We start from the raw sequence: 17,234 nt of genomic DNA, 5'->3' as shown, positions 1-17,234 counted from the left end.
ACATCATATTACATGAACCAATATTACCAAAAAAAATATATTACATGGACCAATAGTCCATCAAAAAATAATCTGTGATACATTTCAGTTATTCATATTTAGACACGAATTATATATATAACAAAAAATATTGCATTCTCAAAAATGTAATGAGACAGTTGCATTCTCAAGTTCATCTTCTCTTCAACATACACAGTTACAAATTCTCCTTTCGATTCTGTGTGGGGTTGAAAGCATCAATACATCTCCCACAAGACCCTCAGATATCTCAGATGCTGACGGTTGATCATGAGATGCATTGCATCAATGCCCCCATCAAAGTCAATATTTGGGGTTGCCGATCGAATGCTGCTAATTCTCAATTTCACAAAACTCATGGGTTAGTTTTTCTCAACATCAAAGGAATTGATGCAGATACATTACCTTTGATCAACCCAAAGTCAGTTGGGTCTCCCAAAAAGAAATGAACCAGGTACAATTTGAGTCGTTGGTCTAGTAGGCTTTTAGGGATTTATATTACCTGGGGAAATAATACCTTTTAGTTTATTTATTATATTTACTTTAGAAGTCAGCTGCATAGCCCAATCCCTTTACGTTTCCTAGTTACAGAGCTAGGTGTTAATTTAAAGTTTACATATCTTAATACATATAGGATGTATTTCCCCATAGCAGAAGACAGATTGGAGATAATAAAAATATTATGGTTTAAGAACCTGTGTTGCTGTGCGTCACAGTCCTCTCATCCCCGCCCCCCAAAAAAAACACCAAAAAAACAAAAATAAAGCGCAAAATTCTTCTTCTGCTTCTTATGCCTTCTTCACCTCCCGAGCAACTCTGATTTCTTCCAAGTTTCCCCCTCCTAACTAGCCCTAGTCTGGTTCTAACTTCTAACTTTCAGTATAGTATCCCCCATATTTGGCAATATGTACTAGTTTTGCACCTTGGTGATAGTGTATTAGTTGCAGTGTAGGGACAAGAGTAAGAAAGTCAAAATAAATAAACTTCTTGAAGAAGATTAAGGGCTAATCTATCCGATACAGCCGATCCCCTTCAATACCAGAATCGATACCATGTCAGTTTCTACGTTGACTATAGTTCTTCTGATACCAAGCACTAAAATCATGGGCACTCCACCACATGCACTTCTGGATTTTTAAACAATATTTTAGTCTTAATACCAATCTCTTAATTGTTCAGATCATAGTTTGGTACACCTCAAGCAGAGGCAAAATGCTTTCAATGTTGAAACAGAATTTCCACATCAAGAGTGACAAAGAAGACATTGAGAAGACGTCTAAAAGAGGGGTAAATGATGCCAATGATTCTGATAGTTCCAATAAAAGCCGTCAGAAGAACCAAACTAGTTCTTCCAACATTCAATGCCAACAAAGTTCAGTTTTTTTCTCAATTTAGGTTAAAATCTTTAAAGGGTAAGTTAGTTATAACTTCACAAATTTCAGTTGAATAGCTCATAAGGTTAAAATGGACTTCCCAATTAACCACTACCAACAGACTAACACTGTCAGGTCTAATGAAGCTTCAAGTAATAGTTTCAAAAGTTGGGGAGCACAAGCACATAGGCATAGTACAGGGGCTGCATAAGTAACTTTCCCTTCTTATAATTAGGATACCCTTTCCTCCTTTTCTTTGTGATTATATGCTGTTATTACCTCCAGAAATCCAAAACACTATCACTTTGTCCAAGGTGGTGCAAAATCGACTCAATAACAGTTTCTGCTAGCACCCACATTTTAATTGAGAACCTCATGGCACCATATAGTCACTATTATATATCCTTTCAGTGTATTTTAAATCTCTTGTTGACGATCACCTATCACGCTGTCATCTTCACTTTCTGACCTATTCTTCTTAATTTCATAGAAGACTCCCACTGTAAGAAGTTGTAGAATCCCATTTGCTGGATACCCAAATATGTCAAAAGGCAATTATAGTTTTACTCGTGGGGAAAAATTCACTTTCTAAAAACTAGAGAAGTCACCTAAAAGTCAGATCATCCAACTTATGGGGCAAAGGAAGCAGTTTTCAGGCTATTCATAGAAAAATTGTTGCCCGTCTCTGTCAGCCTACGTTTCAAGCATTGACGTAAAATGAATCAATTCAGATTGCGGGTCAGTAACCAATAGTAAGGCAGAAAAATGATTAGGAACTTACTGAAACGATCGATTTGTTGTTGGCTGGACATAACATTTGGAGGGAGTAGACCACGAAGATCAAGACGATCTCGCTCTGTCATAGAGAAAGCTGTTCCCTGATTTACACAAATCAGCCACAGTTACTTCCAAATATACTTCACTTCATTATCCCAAACAACACTAGTTACCGATGAAACTATAGATTCTGAGATCCTACGTTCTAAAGCTGACATTCCAGTCATCATAGTTTCATTTCGGTTCCAGCAAGTTAAGGGAAATAAAAAACTCACCTTATTGAACCATGGATCGTGAAGAATATCGAGGCCGCGCTTGTGAACTATCGAAGGTCGAGAGCCTTCAGTTGTAGTGAATGATCTTCTGCTGATGATCATTGTCGACGTTGTCATCCGCTGCTTAAGGCGTTTAATGAGTGACGAAGAAGATAATCGGAGCTGAGAGGAGAAATTCGACATCTTGTTAAGCGATCAGCTCTAACTTCTTCTGCAACTGTTGCTCAATGGGAGATTGTCTGCGGCTAACAAGTTGGAAACACTTCAAAAGGATAGAGAAAGGGACAATGGTGGTGCCGTGGAAGACCGAAACTGGAAAAGTCACCTTTCGCCCGAGAGACTGGACGAGCCGAAAACGAATTGGCCAATAAGGACAGCTCTATGTAAGATTTGATTCGCTATGTGCTGACTATGAATTTTCTTCCGATAAAATGTTCACATTTACAATTCAACAATAAAAATCAGCTTCTACCATAAAAATATATATATTACAAAAACAAAATCTGTTTTGAGAAAGTTCTCTTTGAATTATTCACCAACCATAATATTTCTACCAAAAAAATATATCACCAACCATGACATGGCGTAAATTTTAAATCCAGATGTAGGTAATACTTCAAAAATAGTTCAATTCAATTAATTGATAGGGAAAAGATTATTTACCTGAATTCGCTTTCCCTTTCCCTTTTATGAAGTATTCGCAGCGGAAGTCTATTAATGGAATGAAGATCAAAGGCGAGGAAAGGAAAAAAGCTTCTTTGGCCTGCGATTCTAGGAGAGAGAGATGGAGCCGCCGTTTCTCAGAGATAAATCTCGTGCGAATGAATCACACCTTTTCTCACTAATGCGGTGGTTACCAAAATATATAACCCTATTTTGTAACTGCCCTAATAGTGAGTTTTCAATATTGCCCTTGGGCATTTAATTTATTAATCATATTAATAAATTCCAACACCAGATATGTATACAAGGGATGGAGAGAGGATCAACTTAAAGTTCGAACCAAGACCTCGTTGGTCTTACTACTTCTACTTAGGAGATTGGACCAGTATGTCAAAGTACATATACAGTTAGACTTTAAATTTCTACCAAATACTAAAGTTTATGGAGGTTGAATTCTTAATAATTAACCTTAAAAAATCGTAGACTTCACCAAACAAGAACATGAACCGGATTCAAAATTATCAATGTCCAAGAAGTTACCAAAAGTTATTGTAAACCATTTTAGAGATTGGCACTCTTATTTGCTAGAGTAATTAACATTGTTTCTGATTTTTGTCTAAGAAAACCATGTCTTATGTGAGTAGGCCAGTAGGGTTTTGAATGGATAGCTCTTTCCCTTTGGAGATGGGGCTTCTCCGGTATGGGTGATGAATCATTGGAAGAATTGGAATTTCCCGGACCAGAATACGGACTGATCCATGTTTGGTTTGTTCTGTTTATTGGGCTAGACTTTGTGGCTAGGTCATAACAAGCTGGTTATTCAATGGGCTACGAAAGCCCGTCAGGAGTATTGGGCCAGCTTGGGCTTTGGAGGAGCTACCAATATTCTGTCACGACGTGATGCCCAAGCTTGAAGTGTAGGTTGGGCCCTACCGCATAGGTGGTGAAAATCAATTGTGATTATTCTTTCTCTAAGGTGTCAGGAAAAAGGACATTGCTTCAGTCCTACACATTTAATGTGCTGGATGGTCAAGCGGTACATTTCAATCCATCTGATCTAGATCTTGGTCGAGATTTTGAATCCGACGGTCCAAAATTTCATTGTAGGGAGAAAGTGGGATATTCGTCTTCTCCAATATTGTAGTGGGCCCTTCAGTTCTTTGCTCAAAGCCGCCGTTGGCTCTCAAAGCTAGGATGTTGGGTGCAATTGAAGCTGATTTGAACCACATAGTTTTTGAGACTTACTATCCATAGCTTGCTTCTTTTTTTTGTGCTCAAAGATTTCTTCTTCTTCCCTCAGATGCATACGCGATGATTGAAGATTTTAGGGTATTACTCTCAACCCTTCCCTTTTTGCTTAGTTGTTGTGTATTTTAGATTTTAGGGTATTATCTCAAGACTCTCAATCCTTCCCTTTTTGGTTACTTGTTGTGTATTTTTAGAGATACGCTATTGCAGATGACCTAGCTAAGCAGGCCTTGTCTTTGGTGAGTAAGACAATTTGGCCTTTGTTACTTTGGGGCTTCTTGGATTCCTGTAATCGTGAGGCTTCATGCTCCTTTGCCTCTTTTTTTTTTTTTTTTTTTTTGTACATAAAGAAGGAGGACCCAAAAGGCACAAAAGGAAAAGGAGTAGACTACAAGACACCTCCCTGGAGGTCCTCCCTTTAAAATCTCTCAAATCTAAAGGGGTTTCAGTAATGATTATCAGCCAATCTTGTGCATTAATTAATATATTTGTGAGCAACTTTGCTGCCCTTTTGAAATTTCTCCCCACACGTTCAAAGAAGAGGTGTCCACGCTATACAAACAAACAGAGTATCTTGTTAATTAGACTTTCAAAATTATCCAGGTCCTGAACATTAGGTTCAAGCATCAGAATCGTCTTTTTCGCAATGAAATTGCTTCTTATTAGGAGAAGAAGGGGGAAAAACAATGGATAGCCAAAATATGCTTTAGTAATCCACATTTGTATATGTTTAGAAAAATTCGAATGGTCTGAAAATCAATTAGATACAGACATATTAACACTCTTAATTGGTAAGTAAGACAATTAGGCCCCTGGCCACTCCGTGGCTTCTTATGCTTATAATTTGGAGGCTTCATGCTCCTCTTGCCCTTATCACAATGAAATTGCTTCTTATAGAAGAAAAAAATAAATAAATACAGAATGGACAGCTAAAATCTATGCTTTATCAAACTCAAATTGTCTGGAAAAAAAAAATATATCATTCAGTATGCACATTTTTTTGCTGTGCACAACAATACATTTTTTTACCAACTAATTGATTGAGTTAAAAGTTTAATTTTAAATTTTAAAAATCCAAAAAGTCTTGTATGTATGTTGTTTTTTCAGCCAACCATTTGATATATATGTGCTTTGCACAGCAGAAGATGTTTTTCCGTCTAAAAACCAATTAGATACGTATACATAATAACACCCCAAATCGATCAACAAATTGTATAATTAAAGTGCCCTGGTCTATGCTTTTCCATTGTTATAAATTTGTAAGTTAAGATGATTGTGATTATTTTTTCAGATTAATTTTTTATCAAAATTAATATAAAATACACAATACTAAAAAAAATTTAAGAAAATAAGAAAGATGTAAAATGTGACAAGAATTTTCCGTTCTTGAACCGCCTAAACAACTTTAAAGAACGCCAGTCTTAATAGAAGCTTCCATAATACTCCACGTAGCCCATCTGCATGGCTCTAACGTGGAAATCACCTTCAGCTGTCATCTTCTTGTTTCTTCTTCTCAGTTTTTATTCTCTTCGTTCCTTCGCTTCAGCTTCTATAGAGAGACAAAGCGAGACAGAGAGACAGAATGCCAGAACACGATGCACCGAAGAGGCAGGCTGGGCCGGCCGGATACAATACCAGGCGGAGGCTGCCATACTCACCAACAACGATGGCGGTTGGGGCAGCTATTGCTGCCGGCATAGGTTACTTCGTCTTTTACAAGAACAAGCACGATGGAAACGCCAGCTACAGTGAACCCCACCGTGAAGCCAGCCGTTCTCGCTAGTAGCTAGAAACCATCTTTCCCATATCATCACTCAGACAACGTTGGAAATCTTCTTTTGAATTATCAAATAACATCTCTTGACAGTTTTTTCCCCTTTCTTCCCCCTTCCCAAATTTCTATGTATACCGTGTTGTCTGTGAGCTAGGGTTTCCTCTGTAAGAAGCTTGTAATACCAATGGGTTATGATGATTTAATACACTGTATGAGATGTGGGTTTATATGTATATGTAGAGACTAGAGAGGTGAATTTTGCCTTAAATACAAACCAAAAGATAATAGTAATATGCATAGCTCAACTTTATTTGTGTAAGTTCCAAGTTCCAACTAGTAAACTGTTACAGAGTACAACAATATATATTATAGGGAGGAATTTACAGAGAGTATATTTCAACTCCTAGCTTCTTTTATTCACAGCTCAACATTATTATTTCTTCCACAAAGTGAGAAAAGTGGGGTTGTATCCTCAGAATATATATATTACCATAAGAACAAGAGCTGCACTAGGCTAGGCAGCCACCTTGTCAAAAGCTCGCAGGAAGACCTCAGGTGGTTGGCCACCACTCAACTTCAGTTTTCCATTTATCTGTCAATACACCCTGGTCAACTAAGGAAATGCCTCATGGAATGCAAAATGTAGTCAGGAAATAGAGTATTGAATATAAACTTACAACAAAGTATGGAACTCCTGATATGTGTGCTGAGTATTTTTGCAGTCCTTCATTAACCTTCATTGAGGCATAAAAGAGCAAAGTTCATCAGCTGAAATAAAAATACTGGATAAAACTGGAACCTATATATATTTTAGGATGTACGGCAAATAGAGTTGGAAAAAGCACCTCCTCGACACCATTGTTTGGGTCTTCAAGAAACTCTGCTGCTCCCTCCACTCCAGCTTTCTCAGCTGCCTCTACAAGAAATTCCCTGCATCCAGATCCAAAAATTCAGATTCTCACCAAAGCTTCAGGACAATGTACCAAACTTACATTCAAGGAAACGCAATCCAAAGGTTGACTTAAACCCAGTAAGTCAGCTAGTGTGCTTTGGTAGGCGAAGAAAGCTTCGAACTGTTGAAACTGATTACAATCTTTGGCAAGATGGGTACTGTAAAGAATGGGTTTTAAGGAACTTGCGTACACTAACTGATGGGTAGCGATGAGTTTTTACAGCATGTAGATCAGTTTAAATGGGCGAGTACAATTTGAATTTTAGAGTGAGAAACGTATGGAATTTTCAAATTCCGAGTTCCCTAAATATGAAGTTGGTAGCTTGCAAATGTTTAGTTTGTTTCTCTTTTTTTTTTTGGTAAAAATGTTTAGTTTGTTTCTCACTAATATACCTCTTGCTTACCAGTGGCTTAGTGTATACATCCACTATTTGATCTTTAAGAGGCAATGGGTTTGACCTGCAATTCTTTTTGGGGCATTAGATGGCAGATGCAGTGAAAATCTACTTTGATATGCTTGGTTAATGAAAGACGGAGGCTAGTCATAAGGTATGTAGCACCTAGGTTGTTTGCACCATAGAGATGGTGATTGAGGCAGTGTTATCTGCAGTTCTTATAGCAGGGACTTAAAGCCAAATTAACTCGGTCAATGGCTCAATGCTCTGCTTTTGCGGATGAACTAGCAATGATATGTTGCTTTCATGCAGACCATGAAATGAAGTTGCTTAAATTGCATATCCTCCTATTGAACGACATCATCAACAAATCATACCCATTCTGCATCACTGTAGGCAGATAATTGGTTCTTGCAGGTCTTTGAAATGGCTAATCCATGGGTTACACTGCTCTTAAGGTAGCCTAGGTCAAGAACATTGCTCTTAAGGTAGCGTAAGATCCTCTTGAACGCCTGCCAGTGGTCTTCAGTTTGCTCTTTTAAAAAGTGGACATACTTTATTGACCGTAATAAGATAAATAAGGCCGATCAAAGTTACTGCTCCAATCTATTTATGACTCTTGATCAACCCCTTAGTCAGCTCTTGGCAGCCCCTGTAACCAGCTCACAGCAGCCCTGGTAATTCACTAATCGCTTAAACACACACACACAGAGCAATCCAAAAGGAATAAACAGGAGGAATGAATCGATTAGCTTGATCGCTAAGAGAACTCAATCAGATTGAGTACAAGGTAGCCAGTCCCCAGAATGCCCCATTCGACTGCCCCAACCAAGGGTCTTCCCTTCTCCTACGACCACAGCTCGCCCCTTCCATTTACAAAATTATTTTTCCTCGCCCCTGCCTAATCCCTGTGCCCACTAATATAGCCCCAATAAAGATCCCCAACAAACCCTACCTACCCACTTTCCACACAGACCAATACAAGAGAGAGGCTGCTCCCCAATAGGATGTTGCTACTTGTTCTTGTCCCTGACATGGTTACTTTGATATCCTACAACTCCTTTACCCCTACACCTTCAACTTTAGTGTCTTAACATCTTTGATCATGCTAAACATCTCATCGTAGAAGTGGACAGTATTACCTACAACCTTTCAACAATCTGTCCTAAATTCAAGAAGCCTTGGTTGAAAATCAGGAAGTCCCATGAAGATTTTCTTGGAGTGTAGAGATTTACCAATAATTGAATCACATGAATCTTTAGAAACTCAGGTTCAGCTCTGCTACCAAATAATGCAAATCTAAAAGTCCATATTCTGGGTCTCAGATGCGAGTAGAAGAAATTATGCTGTAACGGGAAGAAACCAAATCGATGGAAGGGGAGGCAAAAGAGATGAGATTTATCTTCTTGGAAGGAGGTATAGAACCAAAAAAGTGAAGAATTCATGTTTGGGAAACAATTCTGCATGCGCTCCTTAATAGTACTAAAACTCTTTAAAAAAAGTGTTATTCTTTACTACATATCATCTCTAATTGGGGGGAGATGTATTATATACATAAAGACCTACTAGAGGCCTAAACTTGACTTATAAAACAAGTCACATTTACTTTTATAAATTATTACATAAATAAACTCTAAACAGAACTCTACCTAGCTATGAAGTATCCTAATCTAACTCAAACATTCAACTACCAACCTCATGTTACCATTATCACTAATAACTGACACTCAACTACAACTCTGTGTCCACTATGAGCTTATAGATTTACCTTGGTACACCAAAATAAGATTCACCACTCAAAAGAAACCAAAAAAAAAAGCCGGAGGTCCAAAGAACCCAATCATGAATCAATGAAAATTCTTTGAGCCTCAACTGACCAAATTAGACAACTTTAAATGCATCAAAAAACTCAGAAAGTCAACCTTACTCTGGAGAGAAGGAACAAAACCATTACAAAACCATTTCTTTTCTTTTTCATGATATTTTTACAAATGGAACTAAGAACCAAGCTTTAAAAGATCAGGATCCAGGAATCAGACGGGTAATATCATCCAGTCTCAATGCAGATCAGATCCACATAAGCTGATCTGACCTAAACCCAGATGCTGCACAGTTTTGAGTTTTTATGCTGAGTTGAAATATATACTAGGACTTAGATATGGTGATATTGAAAACAAATAGTTTCACACATTCATGCAGATCTCAAGTGTCATACAAGGATGTACATTTCCGTGACTCTAAATATAAAGAAAACATAAAACAAATAAAACAAAATCAAAATATCTAGTAAGAGGAAATTATGCTTACCGGTCACCAACGTACTTGCCCTGCGTAAAATATCCGAAAAACAACTCCTCAACAAGAGTATGTTGCTTTTCAAAGCCTTGGTGACCAGCAAATGTGATAAGTCTATGACTGTCAAGAGTATTTCCCCTGCATACGTATTTTGGTTGCCATCAGTTAAGCTTCACAAGCTGCCCCCGCCCCAGAAAAAAAAAGAACCCAAAAGGTTGGGGGGGGGGGGGGGGGCAAGAAAAGAAGAAGAAGAAAGACTAAGGAGCTCCTCTCCAATACTAAATGATATAGAAGGCATCGTTTTCCATGCTTACGTAAGTCCAGAAGTATCATACTCAAGACCAAGCCCTCTGAATACCTGCAAGACTTCAAAGTTACTTACATACTGACCACACCAAATATGTAAGTGCTGTGTATATAGGTTGATCAAATGAGCACGCAAAAGGAACCTCTGTCATCCGAGCAAAGATTTGTTCACTCTGGCTCCCAAACTTTTTTTGGTAGTATTCTCTCTTGGGAACACCTTCTCTAGGTGCAGAAGGATTCAGGAAAAATGGGTGCCATTTAACCTGCAAATTTAGACTGATTGTAACTAAATTTGACCCAAAGGTGAAAAACATAAAATGCAAAAAAGAGAGAACCAACCTCAAAATCATATTTGTCCCTCATTGAATCCATGGCTTTGTCCAGATTTCTCTTTCCAACGAAACACCATGGACAGACTGAGTCTGAACTCACATCAATTTGGATGAGTTTCTTTCCAGAGCTGTTACCATTTGATGACTGTGCCATGAGCCTTGTGTGTCTGAAAATTTTGGGAAAACATAATGACTTCAAATTGGTGAAATTTTATTAGCAGATAAAGATGATCATTGTGCTTACACTTTTTGTTATTGAAAAAACAACTGAAGTCAGGGTCACTGGATGATCAACTAGAAAAAGATTATTTCTTTTATATTCAAGTTTCTATCCCTTTGCTACTGAATTTCACACACAAAAACAAGGGAAGAGGGCAGTCGTGTTGGTCAACGGATTTAATAGCCTATTCTCCGAATCGTTTCAACTTAAGTTTTCATCTTAACCACTGAATTCGTAAGAAGATTATAGCAATATGTATGTCCTTTTCACAGATACATTGCAAAAGCTGTAAGTGTATCATAAGTTGGAAAGGGATGCTGACCCAATACAGATTTTTATACTTGTCTAGTCTTTTACGATGGATGCAAGCTAGATTCTTCTATGCTTTTGTGTTTGTCTCCTATAATGGCTAACTAATCTGTACCTTTTTATTTTCCTTTCTAATAAAATCTTCGACCTTCTAGCGGAAAAGTAAGTGATATCATAGGGGCCAGGTTACTGTTGAATCTAGCAACTAGGGAACAGATGAAAGAAAGGGGAGCAAAAGCATCATTCTAATAGTAAAGCTCCACCAAAATTCAAATTCAGCCTCAGCATATTTTCCAGTTCAGTTGTAAAATTTCCAAAAATCAGCGACTATTACAAATGAACCCATTCGCAACACAATGTAATCCGTAATCTCTGTATGAAACTACCAATTGATTGTAGACCACCGCTGCTTTGTCACCACAGCTAAAATTCAAACCATGAATTCAATCAAGTACCACTCAACAAACCCATCTTCCATGTCAATCAAAAATATTCATGAGTCTTTTACTAACCTAATGAAACCTTGTACAACATAAACCAATTCATCAGACCCTCTACCTAGTGAGCTAAACTATTAATTAGCATCATTTCAGTCCCGAATTTCTCTGAAAACGAAGATACGACTCGAGTTAAGATCAGCAATTGGGTTCTAGTATTGCATACATCTAATTTCCTTAGTTAATCGCACTGTTTTCAAATGTAGATTCATACAACAGCAGAGTCCAATTTGTAATCGCTTTTAAATGGAAATAGGAAAGGATATAATCAATCAGAAGCAAACCTCTATCTTCTCAATGTTCCATCAGAATTACACTTAAACTGTAAAGTAATTCATCAAACAGCAAACATCGAATCATTTTTCCAGGAAAAGGTGTTACAGGAGATTTTTGGAATTACTAGTCATATTACTTACATAAAAGAAAACAAAAATTACTCAGGAATTCAGATCAGGAAGAAGAATTACAGGGTTTAAGTCCAAAACACGAAAAGAAAAGAGTTAGAGAGAATACCTCAAAACAGAGACGCTGGAGAAGGGAAGGGAGATGGAAGGCGAGACAAAACGCATTAAACAAGTCGGTTTATGTTTTCTACTCCAGAATCCAGAGAACTAGAAAACGAAAAAACATACTCTCTTGTGTACAGTAAATATGTTAAATAAGTGGTTGAAAAAAAAATTTAATTTAAATTTTTATGGAAAGCGTGACAAAACGCATTAAACAAGTCGGTTTATGTTTTCACTCCAGATAACTAGAAAACGAAAAAACATACAGTAAATATGCTGGTTGAAAAAACTTAAAAGTTAAAATTTTTAATAACAGCATTTATTATAAGTATACTCTTGCGGAGAAGTTTTTTTCCTATAAAACTTGTGTGTTCCTTCCCTTATCCATCGAAGCTAACCAACAAATGTATTGTAGGGCCAAAACTCTCTGGATAAGAAATGTTTTCTAAGGTAGAAGTATAGATCGGTCCGATGAGAGTTGAGTCCGGATCATCACTTGTCAGGGGAGCACATAGTGCTTTTTGACGGTTTTGCCACCATAAAATTGGTGGGCTCCACATATAAAAAATATATTAAAAAAATCTTATCACCCAATTCCTGGAACCCTCTGTAATTTGTGATGGTAAAACCATGAAAAAGATTCGGAATCATGGGAGTTTAGCATTGGAGGTCCAAGATTCAAACCCTTTCAACGTGTATATATATATATATATATATATATATATAAAAGTAATATCCCCATATGTAACGCATCTTTGAAGAGAAAGGGAAAAAGAAAAAAAGACCAATGATAAATGAGGCGTGCAAATTGCTTTCCTTTAAAAATATTTTTGATTTCCATTTATTTTATTCAAAGAGTCTTTCCGTTAAAATACCGGTTAACACCGTTTAAGAAAATTGTCTTTTTTAATGAATTGGCTGACGAATTCTACTTGCGTGGGAGCCTACAACAGCGAATTTGCCCATTTTTTTATAAAATAAATAAGAAATTTATTTTGTTTTGAAATTTAATAAAGTCTAGATTCTGGATGTTGTTGACCTTTAAAAAAAATCTTCCACTATGACCGGTAAAAATTACACTTCTCTAGTCTTCATTACATATTAAAAAGGTTTATTTTTATTTTTTGTCAAAATTAATAATAGATTTCTTCCTAATGTATGAGAGAAAGGTGAGAGAAAGGTGAGAGAAAGGTGAGAGAAGAGTATAAAATTCTATCACAAATTCACATTATTAAAAAAAAATTAATGTTAGTAGAAAAAAATTCGGATTCACTCCATATAGATGTGAAACATATATTAATATTGAAGTTTCTTTTCTTTTCTTTTCTTTTCTTTTTTTCTTCTTTTTTTGGGTAATTTTCATCTGACCCCCTGAGGTTGGTCTATGTCATTTTTAGTCCAAAAAAACTGAGACTTTGCATCTGCCTCTCCTGTACTATAGAAAAAATCAATTTAAGGACAAATTATCACTTCTATGACGAATTTGCCCTTATTCTTTTTTTTTTAATTTAAATTTTTTATTTTTACATTTTAAAGAATTAAAGTTTATTAATTTACAAAATCAGATCCATCTTCATTACCCGATTCTCAAATCCCTAGTTCTACCAATTATGAATCCTTATTTTTCAAATCCTAAATAAAAATGAATTGGTGAAAACTGAAAGGTAACCTCCAACCTGTGAAACAAATCTTGCACTTCTTACTCCCTGTTCGAAACATCCTTGGAGGCTCTGTTCCTCCTCACCATATGGCTGCCCACCATCCTCCGCCCCAGTCCCAAGTTGCCACATCTTCAGCTGCGTCGCATTTGGGTGGTCCTGCTCATTTCACCAAACAGCCTACCCCGCCAATGTTTGGTCAGAAGAAGGGTAGGATTAGGCCACCGAGTGATTATATGGACGATGATGATGAGGATGATGGCGGCGTCATTCCTGCTGGGAACAGGAAACTCCTGAAATGTACGGATATGGTGGGGCACCTACTGGTTGATGTTTATAGCCATAATACTAGTTGCTTGTTTGTGGGTTTCAACCTCTGTTTATTTACATTAGCCCTCTCAGTTTCCTTCCGTTGTTGCTTTTCTTTTGTGAAATTAAATGGTTTTAGCTAGTATAATGGTTGCCTCTGTTCTTCGGGTTCTGCATAAATTAGGTTTCAACGTTTTAGCTCCTTCCATTTGCTTAGGATTTTTATCTATTGTTCAACTATTAGTCATGTGTTCGTCATTAAGTCTTTGTTCGAAGCAAAATCTTGCACATTATTGTAATAAAGATTTGCTCGCGAGTTAGAGATTACGTTTGCGCATTCATTTTCATTTCCTAATCTTCAACTATGATTTAAAAAATAAGAATTCATAATTGGTAGAACTAGGGATTTGAGAATCGGCTAATGAAGAAGGGTCTGATTTTGTAAATTAATAAACTTTAACCTCTTAAAATGTAAAAATAAAAAATTTAAATTAAAAAAAAAGAATAAGGACAAATTGGTCATAAAAGTGATAATTTGTCCTTAAATTGACTTTTTCTATAGTACAGGGGAGGCAGATGTAAAGCCTCATTTTTTTTGGACTAAAAATGACATTGATTAAACCTCAGGGGGTCAGATGAAAATTACCTTCTCTTTTTTTTTTTTTGGTATCCGAGGTTCATCTGCTAGCTTGCGTACCTCATTATATTGCTTTTATCATTATATTGTACTGAGAAGTATAGATTATATTAATATTGAAGTTTCTAATTATAGTATGTACTTATCTATTTAGTATGCTTATCCAAAAAAAAAAAACTTATCTAAGACACCTCAAGCCATTGACTAATTAATCAATAAATAAATTCATTAAACAGAGATTACTCACCCACAACCACCTGCCATGATACATGAATCAATGATTGGAAATAGGGGTCGCAGAAATTAAATAATTTGAGGTCAATATTCCCGAATCAAAGGCTGCGGTCATATTTGCTTGAATGTCAAACCAATCCAAACCAATTATGACCGTTAGATTTTGATAACGTTAAACAAAATCCAGCTCAATTGTTAAGATTTTTTTTTTTTACTGTTGTAAATATTTGTTGTAATATGGTTCAATTGGGTTTAGATTCAAACCAATACAAACCATTTTGGGGTTTTCATTGGGTTGGTTGACAAAGTAAACCCGATGAGATGCCAGTATCCAATTTATAACTGGTGGACTCCTTGGCACTTTAATTTGGGCCATAGGTGGGCCTCGTGGTTTCTATCTTGGTTGCAACTTGCAAGCAGACTCCAGATGATCTCTCGAGATGACTATTGACCACAAATTACAGTGGAAAATTCAGACTTTCTTTTTAATGCTGCCATCACATAAAAACATAAACTCAACGGTCCCACAAGATTAAGATGATGGATTTTTTTTAATATTTTATTATTTTTTATTTCTAGGCCCTACATAATTTGTGGTTGTAAAGCTCTCGAAGGAACACCTATCAAGAGAGATGTCACACACTCAGCCAGCAGACTCAGCCCAAATCTCACATGGAAGACTAGAAAAGGTAAATGAGAAATAAAGTCAAATAAATTATTATTTCATTAAATAAACCTGAACCATGTTTGCTAAAGACAAATGAAGGTTCTCAAATAATGAGGTGGAAAAAAAATTGGACCAATTAAAGTGAACCGACTGGTCGAATCAGGTTTAAGTGGACCCATTTCTGTTTTTAATGTTGGTTCATGAATAAAAAAACCTGTTAAAAGCATGCTAAGTAATTTTTTTTTTAATTTATAAAAAATACTATAATTTTTTTTGGTAGAATAAAATTTTTTTTTTTAAGCCAAAGAGAATATATAAATATATATAAGAGAAATAACACAATAGTATTATAGAGCAAATTATAGTCTCATAAAAACTCTCCCACCAACCTCTTCAGTCACAATGGCTTTGAGGCGTTCAGAGAACCTTCCCGGATAAAAAATCACCTCCTTATTATCATTCATCAAACTTGCCAAGAAGTCAGCACCTCTATTTGTCTCTCTAACTTAATGAACCACCTAACATTGTTTCAACTTCCCTATTGAATCCTAGATCTCTTCAAGTAAAAAAAGTACATTCCAATGAATAGTCACCACTTTCTTGACCATGTACACACAATACTTCGAGTCTGAATAAAGCACCACCTTACTATATCTTATAGAGACAACCTCCCTAAGGCCACTAGCCATCCCTATGAGTTCACAAGAAGTGATATCCTGCACCTCAACACCGCCTGCCATAGCAAAAACACCATCACCAGCATGGTTACGACATAGAGCACCATAACCACCCCTATTATTTCTAACCGATCCATCGGTATTAAGGACTACCTAGCCATTGTTCGGAGGATTCCAATGATGAAACGACGACGATCAGAGAGCATATGAAACATAAATATCCCACTTCCCAAAAAGTCACGTTGAAGAGAGGTATCTTCCACCTAAGGCGCATCATCTAAGAACCTGTATTGTACCATACAAATGATTCTACAGAACAACTGAGTGATAGTGTTTTGCCCCCTCCCAAATACTCTATTTTTGCGTTTTTGCCAACTGGAGTAAACTAAGATATTAAAACTAAAACAACGAACAACACTCATTAGGGAGTTCCCAGCAAAATGTTTCGATACCCATTGCATTGTCTCACCCCATTGCATAAGAGCATGCATAGAAAACCCATTGAGATGAAGGATACATTTCCAACGATCAGTTGGAAAAGAGCAACTAAATGAGAGATGATCAATGTCTTCCTCTCCTGAATTGCATTAGGGGCAGGTAACATCCATCAACACTCCCCAAGAGGCCAAACGCTTCTTTGTGGGAAGCTGATTGAGAATAGCAATCCAAGTTATAAATGAGAAATGAGGATGATGTTTTTTACCCCAAACCACCTTTGATCAATTAATCTGGGTTCTCTAACTTGAAGAAGAGCTGATTTCAAAGTAAATTTACCAGAATGATGAAGCCTCCATATAGCAGTGTCACAAGGTAGACTTCAATGAATAAGGGTTTCTCAATCTCACCCCATCTACTAAGAATGAGGCTATCCTCAATCCTTGCAAGCCAACCCCTACCATCACTATGAATTGATGACACTATGGCTATAGAATCCCATCCTAGAGTAGTAATTAGGTCATTGTCATTGACTATGAGGGGACAACCCGATAACCAAGGATCATGCCAAAGCAAAGTGTTTCTCCCATCATAAATCAAATTGGTAATACATCTACTACCATGGTCACGAAGACTCAAGATAGCTTTGAATGAACTAGAGCATTTAGAAGGGACAG

At 36.7% G+C, this 17,234-nt stretch overlaps 2 protein-coding genes across 2 annotated transcripts in view; both read right to left on the bottom strand.

Moving 5' to 3' along the window:
- The window catches only part of NAD-ME1 (NAD-dependent malic enzyme 1), a 63,523-nt gene extending 60,716 nt beyond the window's left edge, over nt 1-2,807 (bottom strand). Inside the window, exons 1-2 of the mRNA XM_089157848.1 lie at nt 2,444-2,807; nt 2,173-2,269 (exon numbers count right to left, since the gene is read on the bottom strand). Of these exons, the coding sequence (XP_089013974.1) occupies nt 2,173-2,269; nt 2,444-2,626 (280 nt within the window). The 5' untranslated portion in view covers nt 2,627-2,807. The remainder of the gene's footprint in view (nt 1-2,172; nt 2,270-2,443) is intronic.
- A 3,591-nt stretch (nt 2,808-6,398) lies between these two features.
- On the bottom strand, nt 6,399-12,042 carry LOC149013201 (Thioredoxin superfamily protein). The gene is made up of 8 exons (XM_089158835.1): nt 11,948-12,042; nt 10,416-10,575; nt 10,220-10,339; nt 10,085-10,128; nt 9,783-9,908; nt 6,974-7,058; nt 6,806-6,862; nt 6,399-6,720 (listed from the first exon to the last, which is right to left on the bottom strand). The coding sequence occupies exons 1-8, from the start codon at nt 12,001-12,003 to the stop codon at nt 6,643-6,645; spliced, it is 726 nt and encodes a 241-aa protein (XP_089014961.1). The 5' UTR covers nt 12,004-12,042; the 3' UTR covers nt 6,399-6,642.
- Nucleotides 12,043-17,234: the final 5,192 nt, after the last annotated feature.

The sequence above is a fragment of the Hakea prostrata genome, chromosome 6, assembly GCF_041222555.1.
Source record: "Hakea prostrata isolate BN-2017 chromosome 6, UWA_Hpros_2, whole genome shotgun sequence".
Taxonomy (NCBI): Eukaryota; Viridiplantae; Streptophyta; class Magnoliopsida; order Proteales; family Proteaceae; genus Hakea; species Hakea prostrata.
Note: the sequence above shows the minus strand (reverse complement) of the source record. Positions and strands in the feature narration are given on the sequence as shown.